General features: G+C 38.5%; 1 protein-coding gene across 2 annotated transcripts; it reads left to right on the forward strand.

Moving 5' to 3' along the window:
- Window positions 1-1,203: 1,203 nt before the first annotated feature.
- Window positions 1,204-15,207, forward strand: LOC131435380 (ubiquitin carboxyl-terminal hydrolase 31). 2 transcript variants are annotated; one of them, XM_058603200.1, is made up of 6 exons: window positions 1,204-1,884; window positions 3,048-3,266; window positions 3,344-3,478; window positions 3,545-3,679; window positions 11,734-14,133; window positions 14,228-15,207. In XM_058603200.1, the coding sequence occupies exons 1-6, from the start codon at window positions 1,204-1,206 to the stop codon at window positions 14,276-14,278; spliced, it is 3,621 nt and encodes a 1,206-aa protein (XP_058459183.1). In that variant the 3' UTR covers window positions 14,279-15,207. The 2 variants fall into 2 exon arrangements, with proteins under 2 accessions (XP_058459183.1, XP_058459184.1); XM_058603201.1 differs by having other exon boundaries at window positions 1,205-1,884; window positions 3,081-3,266.
- The last annotated feature ends 5,739 nt before the right edge of the window (window positions 15,208-20,946 follow it).

A 20,946-nucleotide genomic window follows, 5' to 3' on the forward strand; every position in this document is an offset into this window, starting at 1 on the left:
TTTGGCCTTTCTGTTTCAACAGACTTCGCAGCCGATTCTTAGTGTACAGAATCATTGCATGGCTAGTACTATGGATCCTACTGACACTAAGAATCCTTCCAGGTCGGGGCTCGAACATACGACAACTGGCTTGTAAGACCAGCGTCCTATGCAATGAATCGCCAACCCGGGCTTCTTATTCTTCCTTCCGAATCATCCTTCTCGTCATTTTCGCCCTGTGGAATAAATACCAACGTATCGGCTACAGTGTAGCCATATTTACAGATTTTTTAATAACTATGCTAGGAAAATATATTACATTTAAATTTTTAGACTTTAGGTTTTTGATTTTAAATAAACATGAAAAATGTTTTGGTGAATGCATTTCTTCATTATATATTAATGCTTAAAAACAATTAATTGAGCTTTGATGACAAAACACGAAATATCTCATGTTGAACGCAAAGTCGAATCCATTGTTGACGTATTACCGGATCTTTTGGAAACCGGAAAAAGTCAGGTTTGGATAGAAATGCCTAATGCGACCACAGTGTGGAATACAACAGTTCATTCTTCTCGTAAAACTAAACACACTTTCGAGTTTACACTAATTCAACAAATCTTTTTTGGTTACACTTTAATTCACTAAAAAGAAAAACGGCTTGATGCCTATTTTAATTACACAGTCCTGCCACTATAAACATTTATTACCAATGAGATTGAAAAAAAGTGAAACATTCTCCGAAAATTTTCATTTTCATTGGTGAGCTAAAATTATACATTTTAATAAATTTGTTTTCTGATTTTCTTTATACTTGGCATCATTGCTCGCGTACCCTGCAAAAGTTTTTTCTTTTCACAATGTGAAGGTAGCAATATCAAAATCAGCCAATCAGAAACTGGTCCATTTTGGAACAAAAACAGCCCCCCCAGATTAGGTCAAAAAATGTTTGGAACAGGTTTGGAACAAAAACAGCCCCCCCCCCCCCCCACAGGAAGGTCTTGTCTTAGGTGGGTACCAGAATAGGTCCCGAAACGCCCGAAACGGTTCGGCTTGGCAACATGAATTGAAATTCGAGCACTTCGAACACAACCCTGCCGCTGACGTCATGCATCATTCTTGTCACACCAGTGCGTGACGATGAGTCGCACGCTTGTGTGTGTATTGACCCCCTCCATTTTTATAACTCGTCAACGATTGACGACACGCATACACGTACCGAAATGATTAGTATCTCACAGCACAGCCCAACAAATCGTCGAGTATTTGCCTTTGCATTCGAATGGAACTGTATGGTAGAATGGGTTGCAGTAATTACTTTCGAAAGCTTAGTAATTGTGCAAAATTACCTTGGTGAGACGGTGTTGAGTGTAATTTGGATAGTTTTTTCGGTCAGACGTTGTGTTATTCGGAAAAGTAAAAAGGTAACAATCGGAAACAAGGGGGAACCAAAACCTGAAGCACCAAGGAAAATGGAGAATGCGAAAAACAATTCCAGCGCAGGGACGGTGCGAAGCGAGAAGCCTACCAGCAGTTCGGCCAATCCGGAATCACGGTCGAAATTTGTTACCGGAGGAAACAAACTGAAACGAGCTTTCTCCTTGTCCCGCAATCCATTCCAGAGTGTTCATTCTAGGAAAGCAGTGGAAAAATCCGGAACTGTCACATCGGCGGCAGCAGTAGCAACGATGACGAATGCGAATGCGAACGTTGTGACCTCGGAACAAAATTCCATCAACAGTGGCGGCGGATCAACGGGTGGGAAAGGTGGAAGTGGCACTGAGACAAAAGTTCAAGTCACTTCCGACTCGCGGAACGGTTCGGAGAAGAAGATCTTCAGACGTTTATCGGTGAAAAAGTTCATCAATCGCATTGCACAACAAATGACATATGTCAATCTTGCTGTAAGTGATTTCTTCATTATTATTATTGTTAAGTTCAGTGCGCGATAGGGTGACGAAACCCGAACCGAATAATCTCACACAATCGTTGGGTTAGCCCTGAAAATGGTTCCCGTTCGCACAGCTTGAGGTTAGACGCCTGACAGTGTAAGGGTAGATAATAAAATATTTTAATAGCTTAAAAAACAGTGGATTTGGTGGGTGCCGTAAATTACTGCTGTTGCTGCTGCTGCTGAAATTTGTTCATATATCACAATGATATTTGTAGTGAAGTAGGTAGATTGTGGAAACTGTAACAAACGAGTCGAGTGGGACAGAGACACTTCACTACTGTAGGGTAGCGGCGGTAAATATTGCCCTGTGAAATTGTTTTAGCGATTGTGGTTCCTGGGATGGCATGCTGTAGCTCTCGAAAAATCGTTTGTAAGCAAATAAACAAAAAATGCGCTATATCCCGTGAATTTCATTCGAAGAGTCTCTGCGACCGATGATGGACGGCACGACCCTAGAGGATAGTTTGTCTGAAGAGCGGTGCACGGGTAGTGTTTTTAAACCCCTTGCTCTCAGAAAGCAATGAAGAGGAATGCGTCCATCCGTCGAGTGGAGAGAGTGAATATACTGCACGGATGATTACGCCGCTTTGCTGAAATATAATTGACCTTCTTCGTTGATTGCTCCCAATCATATACGATCGGGGTGCTCGACGAGGGGTGTGACGATCAATATGATGAATCTCTTCCGTTGTTTTTCGATAGCTAGCATGCAAAAAAAGGTAGATAGAACAAGAGTCGGCAAATTGCGTAAATTATTCTCGAGAGACACCGAAAATGGTACATGTGTAAGTGCATCCTCGTGAATCACTGCAGTGGTTTTCTGATGTAATCATGTAATTACTTGAAGCATTGGTTTAATGAGCCATTCAGGAGCCTTGTTGTAATGTTGAGAAGGGCACCGGGTGCGCTGAAAAATTAAGTTTCGTTTTTTATTGGGTGGATTTGGAAACAGAGAAAAAATTGACTGTTTTTTGCTCGGTTTAGTCACCTGATAAAAATCGGAAGAAATAATTATTCACTAGTAGCCGTACAATCCGCGAACCCCTTAGGAATGTGTTGTTCAAAACTCGCGTACGATCTAGTTACCATATCAATAAATGCACATGTTTACAGGCAAACCTAACGGATTTCGGGTCACTTTTCCAGGGCAACCAGAAAGCGGATATCATTCCAACCACGCCGCAAGAGAATGGGTTCGTTTGGCCTCCGGATACGGTTCCCGGTGTGATCGGGCTACGGAATCACGGTAACACCTGCTTCATGAATGCCGTTCTGCAGTGTCTCAGTCACACCGACATATTGGCCGAGTATTTCGTTTTAGATCAATACAAGGTTGGTGTTCCGCATTTCTATTCCGACACCGACACCGACTGATGCACTGTTTTTTTTTTTTTGGTTTTATCCCCCAGGCGGATTTGAAGCGACGAAACAAGATCAATGCCAAAAAGTTCGGCACGAAAGGGGAGCTAACCGAACAGCTGGCGTTGGTACTGAAAGCACTGTGGACGTGCAAAGATGCTCCCGAGCATAGCTCAAGTTTTAAGGTAAGCTAGTTTCACTCGAACACGTTGGGATTCATTGTCAGTTGATTCATTTTCGCCGGTTTGTAGGCCGCAGTAGATCGATACGGTAGTCAATTCCGGAGCTCCACGCAGCACGATGCACAGGAGTTCCTATTCTGGTTGTTGGACAAGGTGCACGAAGACCTCAATACGGCTAGCAAGCGGAAATATAAAGCGATCAAGGTAAGTTGATACAGATTTTCGTTCGGTGGATTCGTCAGTAATGTTTCCTTAGGAACACTACAGTCAATTAATCACTGACCTGAACGGCCAAGCAAGTGTTGTATGCTTTACAGTTAACGATGCGACGTTAAAAATGATTTAATTAGTATGTTTGTCACACCACGGCCATGACTTTGTGACGTGTGGTTTCGTGGTCGATCGAGTTGAAGAAGAAAAAAAGATTGTTTCTATCCAGACTAACGATTTCTGCTTTGAGCTAAACGACGCGAAAGTTTCTCTACATCATTGCATTGCATTTGAGCTAATTGAAATTTTATGTTGATTTTGGATACTAAGCATTATAAGCGGAGATCAATTTCCCGATATGTGCCATTAAAGCTTGAAATTTGTAGTTACAAAATTTTTTGCAGAACCTTCAGCAGATTTCGCAGCTTAATCGTGAGGTATTTTGGACGTAGAAGCTTTCGGAGCATGGCAAATTGAAAATGCGCTTTTTAACTCCTAAAAGCAAAATATTGTTTCAAAACATTATACTGGAAACGTCTCAAACTTCGTATTTGCGCGTCTCGTGCAAAATTATTTCGAATCAAGCCTTTAAATATTAAAGATTGATTTTTCTGAAACCAACATAGTCTCCATAGCCGGCCGACCACATTTCCCTAGTTAACTGGAAAAACCGGCATGAAATAAAATTTTCTTATTCATTTTCGTCAATTTCAAGACGATAACAGTTTCCCGAAAAAATGACTCGGCTATTCTAGGCTACCCTGGATCATGTGATATGTCATGTGCGTGTATTCGAGGGAAAATGTTGGTGCCCTTCGGATTGCATCCGCATTCAACAGGCCGCGAGTGGCACGCTTTTCAGCTAGTCATTTTAATTACTTGCTTATGCCGTTGACATCGACATAGTCGCGCGGAATCCAGAGATAGTGAAGGATGTGCACAACGTACTAAAGGCGGAAGGGACAGGTCTCCTTTCCATGGTCCGATTTGGCTCAAATTTTGCATAGGGATTTATTTTGAGATGCTGAAGTTTTTAGGCAATATCGATTTGTGAAATTCGAAGGTCAACAGTTTTCCGTTTCCAATTCTGGAATTTCTGATATATTTTTTTTTATTTTCTAATCGTCTTAGAAATGCATTAGTTATTTGAGAAATATCAGTCGATTTTTTTTTTTCAAAAAATCGTTTTCTAGGATCATCCTTCAAATCACGTCCAATTGGTATAACCGAGAACAAAGTTTTATTTCATATTTACCAAGACGGAATTTAAAACAACATCCAAGAATTTGAAACTAAAAGTCAGTATATTTGAGTCAGTTGAATTCAAGAGCCAAATATCATATTACTTCGTATATGTTTTTCTTGTTTCGATTATAAAGGTAAGCTCTATCTCTAGGTCATTCGCCATTTCGCGTCAGAAAAACTTTCTTCTTATTTCTACCCATCTCTAATTCAAATACTATATCTAGTGTACTGAAATCGAAATTTGAAAAGAAAAAAAAGGCTGGTGGGTAATGTCAGAGACATAACTGGATGTCGTGAATACGAAAACAACTGACATGTTCCTTAACACTTCCGAATATCAATTAGTTGATCAGTTGTATGAATTATGCAAGCATTCCCCTTTTTCACATTTTTCGAAAAAACAAAGAAGGCTTCACTTGATCTCGATTACTGCGAATTTCACACAGCGAAAAGTGCACGAATCTAAACAAACTGTTCTAGATTTACACTAAACTGAGGATATTTACCTTTGATTTGCGAACAACAAATCCTAATACAGGGTGATTTTTTAAGAGCTTGAGAACTTTTTTAAACAATAAAACGCATAAAATTTGCAAAATCTCATCGGTTCTTTATTTTAAACGTTAGATTGGTACATGACATTTACTTTTTGAAGATAATTTCATTTAAATGTTGACCGCGGCTGCGTCTTAGGTGGTCCATTCGGAAAGTCCAATTTTGGGCAACTTTTTCGAGCATTTCGGCCGGAATAGCCCGAATTTCTTCGGAAATGTTGTCTTCCAAAGCTGGAATAGTTACTGGCTTATTTCTGTAGACTTTAGACTTGACGTAGCCCCACAAAAAATAGTCTAAAGGCGTCAAATCGCATGATCTTGGTGGCCAACTTACCGGTCCATTTCTTGAGATGAATTGTTCTCCAAAGTTTTCCCTCAAAATGGCCATAGAATCGCGAGCTGTGTGGCATGTAGCGCCATCTTGTTGAAACCACATGTCAACCAAGTTCAGTTCTTCCATTTTTGGCAACAAAAAGTTTGTTAGCATCGAACGATAGCGATCGCCATTCACTGTAACGTTGCGTCCAACAGCATCTTTGAAAAAATACGGTCCAATGATTCCACCAGCGTACAAACCACACCAAACAGTGCATTTTTCGGGATGCATGGGCAGTTCTTGAACGGCTTCTGGTTGCTCTTCACTCCAAATGCGGCAATTTTGCTTATTTACGTAGCCATTCAACCAGAAATGAGCCTCATCGCTGAACAAAATTTGTCGATAAAAAAGCGGATTTTCTGCCAACTTTTCTAGGGCCCATTCACTGATTTGCAAGCGTTGCTCGTTAGTAAGTCTATTCATGATGAAATGTCAGAGCATACTGAGCAAATAATAATGCATGAAAATCATAACCTCAAAAAATCTGAGCAAATACTAATGCATGAAAATCCTAACCTCAAAAAAATCACCTTATAGTTCTTTAGAAAACTTTTAGAGGCATTAGAACGGCTGATTTTGTGTAATGCTCTCCACCGTTGTTTTTTCACCAATTCAAATGACTGACAGCTGTGACCTAATCGCTCTTGTCGAAAGCGAAACTAGCTTTGCAAACGACACAAAATACATCTGCTCGCAGTGGCGATAGAATCCAAACTGATCCAATTTTTGTTCAGAGGTTTGTTTTTACCGGATTCCGTTTGTAGCTTTTTCACTAATGGGCGGTCCTAACGGCTATAAAAATAGCCGCATACAGAATTTTAATGTCGCTTATTTCATTTCGGATTTGCATAATTTATTGAAAGAAAATATCAATATGCTGTAGGGATTCGTTTTTAACATTCAGAAGGACCAAAGTGAGAAACTTACTACGATATTAAACTCTGTTCGGAACATTTTCTCGAACGATTTGTTGTACAGCAGCAGATATTTTGTTCTCTTCCTCAGAACGCGTTCTGATTGGCTGGTGTTGACATGGGCCAAATGAGACAGGTTTTTCAATAGTTTACCATTGAAATACTTCAATACTTTTGCTATACACGTTTAAGTTGAAAAATTTCGATTCTATTGGTAGTTAGATTATATAAATCCTTTCACAGATCACTGAGTTATGAGCTCTAAAAATACGAGCAAGGCAAACGCGCCTTTTGGATTATCCCCTTTGATACTCGTTTATACCAAACATTTCAGAAAAGTTTAATTTTGAACTATTTGAGATTATGTCACACAACTGATAATTTTATCATAAAATTGTGATCATATTTCCGATGGCGTGTAGCAAAAATTATGTTGATTCGTTACATACAACAATAGATATTCGAGATCAAAAACTTATCACTCTCTCAGAGGGAAAATTTGAAAAGGCACCCCATAGTAAAGTAAATCGTTTTCACGTAATAATAATAATTGGATCAACAAAATTGTTAAATTAAATTAATAATTGGATCAACAAAATTATTAAATTTGAATCCAAATCTCAATATATTTGAAGCTATTATGCACCAAATTTATTTCAAAGATCATTTTATTTGATTCAAATTATAATTCAAAGATAGTTTTATTTAATTCAAACAAATCTTCGAAGTTGACTTGAAGACCCAATATATTCGAATCTAATATGTTCTATTTCTCTGCGTGTTTTCGTTTCGTTGTACTTTGGTAGCAGTTGATTGTTCATCTGGTGAGTGTTTTTGGCTGTTTATTGTTTCTGTCTCTGGAGTACTGGGGTTATTTGTGGTTTCTGTAGAAGTCCCACTGTCCTTAAGTTATTTTCTTACGGGGCTTGACGTGTGGCTTGCTGGCTTTCATATGTGATCTACTTGACCACCTTCCCTTGAAATCGAAAATCACCTAAGATGCGTATTTGACAATATCTGTCACAATTGTCCTTGTAAACAAAATATGTTTTGAGACTAAGATTTCACACTGTAATAGCTTTTCAACAAGGCATAGTTTGTTGTAATCCGTTCATTTTTAATATGATAAAGCAATGCTTGGGAGCAACGTGAAACACGATTTTGATTACTGTTACATGCAATTGTTTCTATACACCAAAAAGACTGCGTACAGCATCTTTTTTTATGGTATTTTGCCTCGGATCTATTTTAGCACGGTTCGTTTTTGGCAACATAATTGTTCGAATATGACGAATGTTAACCAGATGATGGTAAAGATGGCAGCATTTTCGAATTGAAAACAATCTCATAATTATATTGATTTAAGGTGACCATGGAAGCGAGCCACAAATGGCAACCCACTCCACCTTCCGTTTTTTGCCCTGCATTTGATGTAAACAAACCATTAAACACATTTTTTCTACGCGTAGGTGTAAATATGTTGCGTGGAATTGCTACTGCAACATGGTGACATAATCATTTGTCGTATTGATACATGTTTACGATAAACTATCAACTCTGAAGCATGATTTGCGCAAAAATTTTTCGGATTTTCACTGGAAGTTTCTTCTTAGAATGTTGTTGTTTTTCACTCAACTCAAAATTTCAACTGCTTTTTACAGCTCCGTGGCATAAAAAAGCTTTATGAAAAACTTTTAGGTCGTTCTTCACCGGTAAACTTATCCTCTGATCTAAACATTTTATTTTAAAACCGTTGAATAACTCATAGTTCTGCCTTTGAAATTTTCCAAAAATTCACGATAAAAAGTTTGCCGGACATGTGGTTCGTTCCCGGTACCTTCTGAAATGATCGCACTCACCGCTTGGTGGAGCGCGAGATTAATGGCATTGTTATCATTTCAACCAAAGTGTGCCATAAAATCTCAATATATACAAATGAGCTACCGAATCGGAAGGGTTCTCACGGTTTGACATTTGCATTAGGAATGTACGATGGGAACTCAGCAGTGCAACCAATTTATCACCATTGGTGCCAGTTTCACGGAGGACCGTAGATGTGCACCAAAAAAAGATCGTGACTGTCATATCTGGAAATTCGTTTGTGGTAATACTACCCTTTTATATTGGCAGTGGTGCCATACATAATCAGAAAAAAAAACTTGCAATGCACTAAAAAAGGTTTTTATTTTCTATTAGTCGCACATTGATATAGTTAAAATTACGGATCAAAATCACTTCCGTGCATCACCATCTGAAGCTTCAATACTTTTTTAAATAACGATAACATTTCCCTTATTTTCATTTCAAACATTGCTTCCCCTTCAAGTTATCTGCAACTCTGTTGTCTTATTTACCGTCGCAATGGAATGCAAAAAATAAACGAACAGTTCAAGTATTGCAATCTTTTCAAAATGTCTCGTCCATCTAAGAAAAGAAATGCAGCACTCATTCGCGAGAATCAAAAGAAAAATAAATGGAATACGTTGATGGAGTGTGTTTCAGTTCTAACAGTGAAAGAACTGCCAGAAGTGCCAGTTCAAAACAATACTACGGAATATAGAAACTGTGCTGGATCCAATATTTTGGTATCAATAGATAAAGTTCCAAAATATTCTCGTCAATATATGAAATTATTGCTTCAAAATTGCCTGATAAATCTTTTTAGAGCAAATAGTCAATTATTCATCAACCCCTTTGGGCAACCGGAAGTGCCGGTTGACTGTTTTCTGGATGATTTTGCTTTCCTACTCGAAAACGATGAGTTTGTCGACAAAATAGAGAATGTAGAATTTGTTAGTTTGTATGTATCTACTTTGGCACAATCATTATATTCTTTTGGTCGCATGATTGCAATTTGTTAATTGCAGAATGAGCAAGAAGATGATATAAGTTTACTCTGTTCTGATAGGTGATTTTAATAGCTTCAATGTTTACATTTTGTTCTTGCAACTGTATTCCTTTCAGCACACAAAAATTATTGCTTTATCACATATCACAAATATTTTTACGATATGAAAAAGTATTGTTTCACCAACACTTTTACATTTATTTTCTCACGGTCACCTTAAACTAGTAACAGCAATAAACTCTGGAAGAACATAACACCCATACACCATTCGAATCAGTTCGTCGAGATCAGCAAATGCGTGTGTGACAAATAATTCCACTCAATTTTCTCGAATTTGGCTCTACCGTTTTCTACAAAATCAAATTCACATGAAAAGTCGTATACTCCCAAACAAGGTTCCTGAATTACATTTGGATCCGACATCTGGTTCCGGAGCTACAGGATGATATGTGAAACGGAATTGACATAATGTAACACATTTCAGCATCTTACTTTTTAGTCAGATCCGACTTCCGGTTTAGGAGGTACAGGGTGATTAGTATAAAAATGTTTTCGGTGGTGGTTTATGGTGCTTTTTCAAGATCGAAAATTTTCAAACATTAATGCTGGGTAGCACCCCTTACCCATGTACGATTTAGCCCAAATTTTGCATGAGGACTTTTTTCGAGGTGCTGGAACTTTTGAACAATAGCGCTTTTCGAAATTAGAGGTGATCCCAAAATATTGGCATCCTTATATACAGGGTCCGCCATCTAGCTTTTTTTTAATAAGCGGTTATTTCGACATTGGTAACCTTAATGTCATTTCTGATTTGACAGAAACTTAGTTTTATCTTTCCGCTGAATGCTTGAGGAACGCGTGAAAATAGTGCAGTTTTACTTTGAAAATCATGGTAATGTTGCGGAATGTGTGCAAAAAATCATCTTCTCGGATGAGGCACATTTTCATCTCGGCGGGTATGTTAATAAGCAAAATTGTCGCATCTGGGAGACGGGATACCCGCACGTTATCATGGAGAAGCCGATGCATCCTCAGAGAGTGGCGGTTTGGTTCAGATTTTTGTCTGGCGGCATCATTGGGCCATTTTTCTTTGAAAATGAGGCAGGAGCCGCCACCACGGTTAATGGCGAGCGCTACCGCGCCATGATTAGCGATTGGTTCTTTCCGTTATTTGAAGAGGAAGACTTGGACACCATTTTTTTTTTTTCATAAATACGTTTATTTCTTAAGGCAGTTTACATAAGTTTTTCTTCGCCGTAGCATCACTTTTACAAAATATTCTTATCCTAATTTAATTCTAACATAGTCACAACGTTTTGAATTTATTAAAACATATTCTCTTATAGCTTAAATATCATCTTAGGTAACTCGTCATTAATTATGAAATCTACTCGGAAATATTATTTGAACCAAACGATTAACTTCTATAATTTATAAAATAAGCTGCTATTTTCAGACATTTTGTTGATAATTTCATAAACTGTTAAACTTGGACACCATTTGGTTCCAACAAGACGGCGCTCCGTGCCACACAGCCAACGCTACGATCGATCTTCTGCGCACAGTCTTCGAAGATCGAAATCGGATGAAACGTTTGTGTTTTATTGCATCTTTAAAAAAAAGTTACATGGCGGACCCTGTACATTGAAGCGGTAAAAAAACAACGTGTTTTTTCGGTTACGTTCAAAAGTCGGTTTTTCCAGCAATTCTTATACCATCTTAGGCAAAACGGTTCGATTCTAGTTTCATAATTTACTAAAGTATCATAGTTTCACTCAATCGTACGCTGATATGGAATAATGAATTGAAATGGGATTCATGGTGAACATTGGCTTTATCGCTCATCTGCTAACTTCTCATTGTAGAAATACAAGTATGAAAACTAGACGAGGCTAAAGTTTGTTTCGATGAAGTACAGTGTTTTCTCAACCGACATTTAGCGAACATTGTATGTTTAGTTATCAATTTTAAAAATTCGCCGGTTTGATGGGACATTCTATTAGTTTATTATAATTTCAACTTCTGTAGTTTTTCATCCGAAGATATTCTATAAGGGCTCATTGCTACGTTACGTTTATTCTAATCATTTTACTTCTTTTTGGATTTTTCAGAATAACTACGGCCGCTCGGACGAAGCGATCGCAGCCGAAACACTCGCCAACCACATTCGCTGCAACAATTCGTTCGTACAGGCCGTCTTTCAGGCGCAGTTCCGTTCGTCGCTGACGTGCCCCCGGTGCCATAAGCAGAGCAATACCTTTGATCCGTTTCACTGCATTTCGGTGCAGTTGCCCCAACTTACCCAACAGCCCGTATTTGTGCGAGTGATCTACGCTTTGCAACAGCCGAAACAGGTGCTGCTGGGTTTGGGCGTACCACACGGATCGTCCGTGGTGGTGCTGAGAGAACAGTTGCATGCCGATACCGGGATCGCCGTGGACAGAATGATCCTGACCGAGATGTGCGACAGTGGATTTACCCGGGTGTACTGTGATTCACATTTGGCCTCGTCGATGGGAGATGAAGGGTCGGTGTACTGCGTCGAAAGTCCGCTGGTCGGCGAAGGGATGACACAAATTGTGCTTTGTATTAGTAATGCCAGAAGGGATGCTGTCAGTGGGGAAGTTCGACGGTTCGGCACTCCTTTCTGCATAGTAGTGAATCGGGATGTTTCGTATGTCGAACTGCAAAAAATGCTCCTGAAAGAGATGTCCGGCATTCTGAAATCGGAGGTGTTTACCTATAGTACACCGTTGCTGGAGATGTTCAAAATGCGACTACAGGATCCTTCATGCGATGCCGATGCTTTCCTGGAGGCAACCGTGGAACATCCACTCTTCACTGAGATGATCGATTTGGCTCTATCGGTGCTACCAACGGATGCAGGGCCAGCCCACGTAAAGTTGCTGATTGAGTGGGTCAATCCTGAACGATTCTTCAGTGATATGACGGATCCGTTCGTTGAGCACGAAAGTGTCAGTCAAATGAAGGAAAAAATGCCAGCAAGCTCTGCACTAACGCTGGAGCAGTGTCTCGAACATTATACCAAAGCAGAAACGCTCAGTGCGGAAGATGCTTGGAGGTGTCCTCACTGTCAGAAATATCTCCCAGTGGTAAAAACTCTCGGTTTGTGGTCACTTCCGGACATAATGGTGATTCATTTCAAACGTTTCCGACAACAACAGCTGCGTGGACCGCAGTCAGCCAAACTTACCACTCTGGTGAAATTCCCTCTGAACGGGTTCGATATGTCTCCACATTTGGCACGGGATCCCAATGTGGAAGCATCTGCTCCCAGTTTCGAGGATAACTGGAGCCCTTGGCGAAGAACGTCGAAACGCCACACAACACATTCCTCTCATCAGCAAAGTTTTCCCCTTCAGGTGATGGACAATCAGTACGATCTGTATGCGGTTTGCTATCACCAGGGGGATACCTTGGAAACTGGCCATTACACGGCGGCCTGTAAAAATCCCTACGATCATCATTGGTACAAGTTCGACGATCAGCGGGTAACGCAGGTTCCGAACGATCGTGTCCAAGAAGAAATAGTCAACAACGAGGCATACATTTTATTCTACCAAAGACGCAGGATTGACGGATCGGAGTGCTCAGGGACGAGTTCCAGTTCTGGAGCAGATCACTGGGTTTCACGTATTGCCGCCGCTCCGTTAGTCGTACCGTCAGTCGAGACAAAACCAAGAGAAGACCCACCGAAATCGACTACTCCTGTTCCTAGTACAGCCGCTTCTGATCCCACACCAGTTCCCAAAAAGGCTGACATTGAAGAAGTTCAAATTATACATTCCGAAAGCGAAAGTGACGAAAGTGATGAGCGAACGACTAACTGTCCAGATGAGGAAGCGACCGAAATCGTCAGTGAAAAGAATCAGAAAACCGAAATTAAAACACAAACTGTTGTTCAGGTGGATGTGGAAGTTCAAGCCATTGTGGAACCGTCGGAAGAAACGAAGCCGACAGAAACGTTACCAAGTGAGAAGGAAGCAGCTGTCAAACCACTCGATAAAGATATCATCAAAGATGAAGAGTTTTCGGGAGATCCGACGACATCGGAAGCCGCTTCAGAAGAACCTTCCACTCCCGAGCTGCGAAAATCTTTAATAATTGATCCTCCGTCGATAGATGAGAAGCACTATTCTAGTAGTAGCGTCAAATCATCCGACACCAGCAGTCGATTTTCGTTGCCAACAACCCATTCGCATTTTCAGGACATTTTATGGCGAGAGAATACAACCGTCTCGGACTTCATCAACAGTCACCATCACCACCACAATCACCATCATCACCACAGTCACCATCGGCCGTCGTCCTACACCTACAAATCGTACGAATCGGATGCTGTCTCGATGATTCGCGGGGCCAACACCTGCAGCAAAGACACGCTACTTTTCATCGATCAACAGTCGCACGCCGCCGGATTGGATCGGATTGCACTGGATGATGATGATGACGATGTGGACGACCTGATGAGCAGTACCCGAGCACTTTGGGTAAGTGTTCATCATCGTTTCCCCCATTGGCGATCAGCATCTCTTTATTTGTATGGTTCATTCAAGACAAACAACGTTTCTTCTCTCGTTACAGATATCCCCGGTTACACCCCACAAGCTCATAACGGTTTCCCCGAAAAACTAACGGTTGTTTTAATACCTGGATGATAACTAGATTTCAAAAATCTGAGGCCAACCCGTGTATCCACGCATCTATTGTGTACCACAGCAAAAACACCCGAGTGCGGGTGTGTCCTATTTGTTTTTCATTTGTTTGTGTCGAACAGTTTTGTTGAAAGTTTATTTTATTATTAATCGTTTTTATGTTGATATTTTGTTTGTCTGTACGAAAACCACCAACTAATTATTACTATTATTTATTATGTAAAGCAAAAAAACCAACCGAAGAATTATTTGAGTTCAGTATAGTGGGACTCTGAAACCCGGCAGGTAAGTATGTATTCCCGTGTGTATTTTTTCTCCCGTAGAATGCAGTATCAGTCGTCGACGATTTATGCTGTCCATTGGAGCATATTGGTTTGGTGCTGTAAGCTCGGCACAAAACCGGTATGCTATAAAGGATAGTTTAATGTATCTAGAAAATTCCTGTTCCTCTTGTAATGTAACCCACATGGCCGAAAATTTGAGTAACTAACTACTTCGTGTTCGAAAACAGAAAACTTTCCATTTCCCTTCAACGAATCAAAATCAGTAACATTCGAAATAAAAATGAAACATTTCCGAGGGCAATTATATTGAAAGATTTATTATATAGTGTATCTTTCTGCTGAAAGCGAACTTAGATGGTAAACGTTTGAAACTGATTACCTAGTAGGAGCTAAGGAAAGACATGAAAACCAGGAAAAATGATAAAAATTCAGCTAGAGTTTAAAGTTTAGTGAGTGATAAAATCGGATATGAGATTTAAGCGTAGATATTGAAGAAATAATACAGAAAGCAGAAGAGAAAAAAAAATGATACAACATTAGGCATGCAGAAACAAGTACAATTTAATGTTAGTTATTTGATTGTAAAAAGAAGATTAAAATTATAAATTATTATTAGATTATACTATGGCGTCTTGTTTCAGTTTCAGTATCCGAAAATTCCTTCGAAAGTTTTCTGTCTTTCTTATTCATTCAGAGGTTTGGTTACAAATAACCCGTTAGTACTTTTTTTAACGTTTCGCCTTCGACTCATTAGTGCATAGCAGTTCAACTACCACGCTACTCAGCAGTTCAAGATAAACCACTGAGCAGACGTAAAGTTTTCTCTACTTGAAGAAGGCTTAACAACTTCCAGTGTTCTCGAGTGTAACAAAAATTTTGGTTCTCTGGTTGAAAACGTTTTATTACATTTTAAAAAAGGCATTATGATTTGAATGAAAATTTTTATGTAGTCATTTAGGGGTTTTGGTACCTCATGGGTACCGGTTTGTGCAAAAGTACACATGACTAATTTCAATTTTTTACGTTTCGCCTTCGGCTCATCAGTGCAATTAGCAGATTATGTTGATCTGCTAATGCCACGTCACAGATCAACATAATCCGCTAAGCAGACGTCAAGTACTTGCTATTTACAAGTCACTTTGTTTACACCGAGGTGTAAGGTCTTTCCTGACGTCCCAAAACCCCTAAATGACTACCACTTGTTGGCGGTCAGAATACCGTCAGTTTGTTTCGTTCTTTCGGGACGTCAGGAAAGACCTTACACCTCGGTGTAAACAAAGTGACTTGTAAATAGCAAGTACTTTACGTCTGCTTAGCGGATTATGTTGATCCGTGACGTGGCATTAGCAGATCAACATAATCTGCTAATTGCACTGATGAGCCGAAGGCGAAACGTAAAAAAAATGATATTTTATGTGTTCGAAAACATTCTCTAAATTTATTCAATTCGGAACGAAATGAGCTTCGTGTTGAAACTCCGTAAGGATGTATTTTTCAAGAAAATCAATAATCTACTCTATACTATGTGAACACATTTCCTCGTGTTATAAAAGTCATGAAAACACTAAAGCTTCGATTATTAAAAATGAAAATTGAACATAAAAGCACAGATTATTATCTATACCGATCAATTTCATTTACACAGATGTTTTGAATAAAATGCTTATTCTGAATTGAAAGCAAAACAAAAATTAACACTCAGCTTTTTAACGCAAGAGCGAACAAAATTCGAAGGAGGCGACGGGTGTAGCGTGATGGGTAAGTTGATGCCTTTCACCCAGCCCACCTGGGTTCGATTCCCCAACCACGCACATAGGGTCAGAACGTTTTTCTGGCTTGAAGAGGCGAATGACCTTATGGTTAAAACCTCTATAATTGAAACTAAAATAAATTCGGAAGAGAGTTTCAGAATAATGTTATACTTATCATGCAGTATTTTCATACATTTTCACGATTAAGGGGCTGTCCATAAAAGACGTCACGCATTTTTTGAAGATTTTTGACTCCCCATCCCCCCTTTGTCACAAATTGTCACAGAAGCAAAGACCCCCCACCGCCCCTATGTCACATGTCACGAATTCAAAATAAATAAAATTCATCTCAATACATTCTCAATATGTATGACAAACCATACAAATATGAGAGAAAAATCGATTTATTACATGCTGTCATTAGATTAAAAAATATCCTTAAATCTACTAAATCATCGGAATTATTTTATTAATATCAATTATATAAATTAACAAAAGTATTTGGTTGGAATCGATGAAACATTCAAATCATCTGTTTTATTCCTCCTAGGGATACACAAATATATTATTGTTTTAGGTAAAGAATAATATTTCCTTAGTGTAGCATACAGTGCTGAGAAAATAAAGACCAAAACCTCATCAAAACGAGATCACTGCCGGAGAATCTTTTCATGATCAGTTGATCAGTGAATTTTAAATCACATCGATCAATATCGGTACTGATCTTCCGCCACACAATGGGTAGTGATTTTGAGCTAAAATGATTCTTGATTTATGTAAGTTCAATCATTGGATGATTCGATAAGCTTTGATGTTGGTGGAGGAAAATCACATATGATCAAGATAAGACATGACATGATCTACGTCTGAAATCGTTGATCTCCCGTCCTTTTTCAAATGGAGTACAATTAAATAAACTGCATCAGAATCAGATAAGAGAAATTCTTATGATATACTATTATCAATGCTAGAAAATCAAATTACTGAAAAAATTGTCAGTGCATAACTTAAGTTAAACCGTTTGAAGGCATCCTTTTCCTTTTTACTCATATTAGGCAAAATATATTAATTTCGCTAATTTACTCGCTCCTCCGCGCACTTTTGCTGATCTCAATAGAAATGATTTCCTGCATTATTCATTTCCGAATTTACAAGAAGAAGCTTTTACATCAACAAATACACGTTTTCCTGTAGAATGTAAACGTTTATTGTGGAGATTTTTCAGGAAATAGGACAAAGCAGTAATATAATTAGGTATTTCAAAAATACGCTCATTGAAAATATTGGACGTCACATTCCAAAAAACTCCCCCTCCTTCCCCCTGTCACAAAAGGTCACGTTTTATGGAACACCCCCCTCCCCCTTGAGGCGTGACGTCTTTTATGGACAGCCCCTAAACAAAAAGCAATGTTCACAACATTAGTAATGTACACACTTAGAAACTTTCGCAGAATTCGGTCATTTTTTACCGGATTTTCAACAGCTGAACGTTCGGTAATTGAATTGATTACCGATCTTTCAGTAAAAAAAATTTGCTGAATTCGACAACTACCGTAAACTGTAAATCAAATGAAATGGTTCGGTAATTTTTTTTGTGTTTGTTTTCTTTTTGCTAAAATTCTGGATTTAAATGGATTTCCGGATTTCATCAAACAAACACAAATTACGATTAGGTTTTTCGGATTTGAATATATTTCACTGAAACGAATGAAGACAATTCGAACCATATTACACTATCTCATGTCCCGGTTGACCAGAACTATGAGCGTACCTTAACTCATTCGACGAACCCTTGAAAATTTTTTAAGTTTAATTTAAAAAAAAATACTGAAAATTTTATCAACTGTTCGACAGTTTTCACGACAATCAGTATTTACAGAAGTACGGTTATTGGAAGATAGTTTTACCATACCGTACCATGAATGTATGATTTTCCATAGAAATCAACGCATACTTTTCGTTTGAGTGTATTTTCTTGCAAAAGAACGCAAGCCACATTATTTTTGAGGTATCACGATAGCATCTTCTGAGTGTAGTGCCAGTATGTCAAATATGGTCTTCACAGGACCTGTGTGAAACGGTTAAAAAAATTTGTATTCAAGCAAGAGTGAAGGACTATTCACACACTTCAGTTCCGTGACGGTTCAGTGAAAGTGCCTTCAGTGCACCGTCAGTGTTCTTTTTTTATTGGAACCCTTCCGTTCCGTTTACGTGCTGTTTCCGTTCCGGCACAGCCAATGCAATGACATACCGACTTCAGCGAAAATAAAAAAATATCGGTGACGACGAATTTGAGTTTGCCGGACGGACGCAACACTGACGGCGTCACGGAACTGAAATGTGTGAATAGTCCTTAAAACGGTATGGTGCCGGATAGGTTTGAATGCGCGCATAGAAAACGAATGAAATAATATCAGTATCCGTGCACGGTGTCGTGCCGGCACTGAACCGGACCGGATATGTGTGAATAGTCCTTGAATATTACTCAATTTATCGTTTGTTGGTTTTTAATTCGTATTACTGTTTTTGAATTAGTTTATGTTAACAACAAAATTTCCAAAATAACTATTAAATTAGTTGAAATTTAGAATCAACTTTGCTAAAAAAAACTCTTGTTTTTCAGAGAATGTGTTTAGTTGGCGAATATCCTGGACACAAACCAGCAATATTTTAATTAAACACGAGATTCTCATTTTTTTTTTTTCATAAATACGTTTATTTCATAGGCAATATACATAAGTTTTTCTTCGCCGTGGCATCCACAATACATAGTAGTTTAAACCTAATACATTTCGAATATCATATTAGTATGTTGGTACTCATTAGTTAATCTAAACACTGTTTTTATCAAGCGAGTTGCTATTTTAATTACATTAAATAAAATACATTTATTTTGTACATGATCTTATAACTATTTCAGGATTGTTTGTATCAGTTCACCACTTATATTCAATATCCTATAGTTGGCTATTGGTTGAACTCATGGAAGAGAAAACAGTTTAACATAAAATAAAATTTAAATTGGAACTCCAATGGATTTAATGAAATGATAAAGAAGTTTCATGTATGGAAGGTCACGACAAGCAAGAATGTCGCGAACTGGGACATTGGATAGTCTACCTTGGGTACGCAAGGAATTTATTAGTTGAGATCTGACATCACGAAACTCCACGCATGTCCAAACAACATGGTCAATATCGCGGTAACCTTCGCCGCAAGCACAATGATTAGTCTCGGAAAGTCCAATTCGAAGGAGATGTGCATCTAACGTGTAGTGATTGGACATGAGTCTGGACATCACACGAGATTCTCATTGACAACTAATTTTGTGATTAAAATCAGAAAATTTGACTTTATTTATCCATTACCATCATTGCTGAAAGACAGCACAAAGAAAACAAAAATAAAAATAACAAGTTTATCAGCTAAAAGCTCATGAGAAGTGTCAAAGCTAAACAATCCATTCAAAAGCTAAAAAGGATAGTCTTGTTGAAATTACTTGCAAATTGTTTTGATGTTTTTCGCATTTGTTACGATGTATCCATATTTAAATTTCTAAACCGATGGTCAAAAGCGCCGTAAACTCTTAGTGGAAAGTGTATTTATTCAGAATTTGAAGCGATTGTGCGTAAAAATGTTTTGAAGTAAAACAGTGAAGTGAGTTTCGAATGTTGCACTCTAAATTCAACTCCATCAAAACGAACCATTTGTTATTGGTTTGCTGAATTCGTAAATTGAAATTGCGTGAGATATCTGAGGTCGTAAAGCTATCAGCAGGCAGTGTGCACGAACATTTGACCATGAGAAAGCTCTTTTCAATGTGTGTCCGCGCTTACTCACAGCCGATCAAAAACAATAAGGTGTTAATGATTCAGAGTAGTGTTTGGTCATGTTTACAAGTAATAAATCATATCTTTCGCCTCGACGTGTGACAATGGATGAAACATGGATCTATCACTCCACTGCGGAATAAAAACGATAATCATCCGAGAGGATTGCAGCAGATGATCCCCGACCGAAGCGTCCAAAGACACAACAACAGCCAGCTAAGAGGATTATGGCTTTCAATATATTGGGATGCACATGCTATAATCTGTGTTAGCCACAAGAGAGGAATTAATATAAATATATATATATATATATATATAAATATATATATATATATATATATATATATATATATATATATATATATATATATATATATATATATATATATATATATATATATATATATATCGATGTCCAGCCAGCGACTGGCACCATTAAAGAAGGTGACAATCGATAAATAAACTCTCCTACTCAATGCTGTGTTTGAAGGACAGAGAAGATGTTTGGATATAAGGTATCGGTCGGGTGACGGCCAGGATGTAGACCATGTTCGATGTACGCGCTATTGTGTCTGACTTGCGTTTTAGAGTGATTAAAACAAGATTCAGAGTGGCGAAATGGTAGCGCGTATGCACGGAATGCATAAGAACGCAGGTTCGAGTCCTGTTTCTGAGCGTATCTTTTTCCAAAAAAAATTCATCTTTTCTGTTAGTTTTTCATTCATTTGGCTTCTTCAATATATGTTTCCGGTCAGTCATTGCAAAAACCAAAATACCAAAAGT

The sequence above is a fragment of the Malaya genurostris genome, chromosome 3 (genome assembly GCF_030247185.1).
Source record: "Malaya genurostris strain Urasoe2022 chromosome 3, Malgen_1.1, whole genome shotgun sequence".
Classification (NCBI taxonomy): domain Eukaryota; kingdom Metazoa; phylum Arthropoda; class Insecta; order Diptera; family Culicidae; genus Malaya; species Malaya genurostris.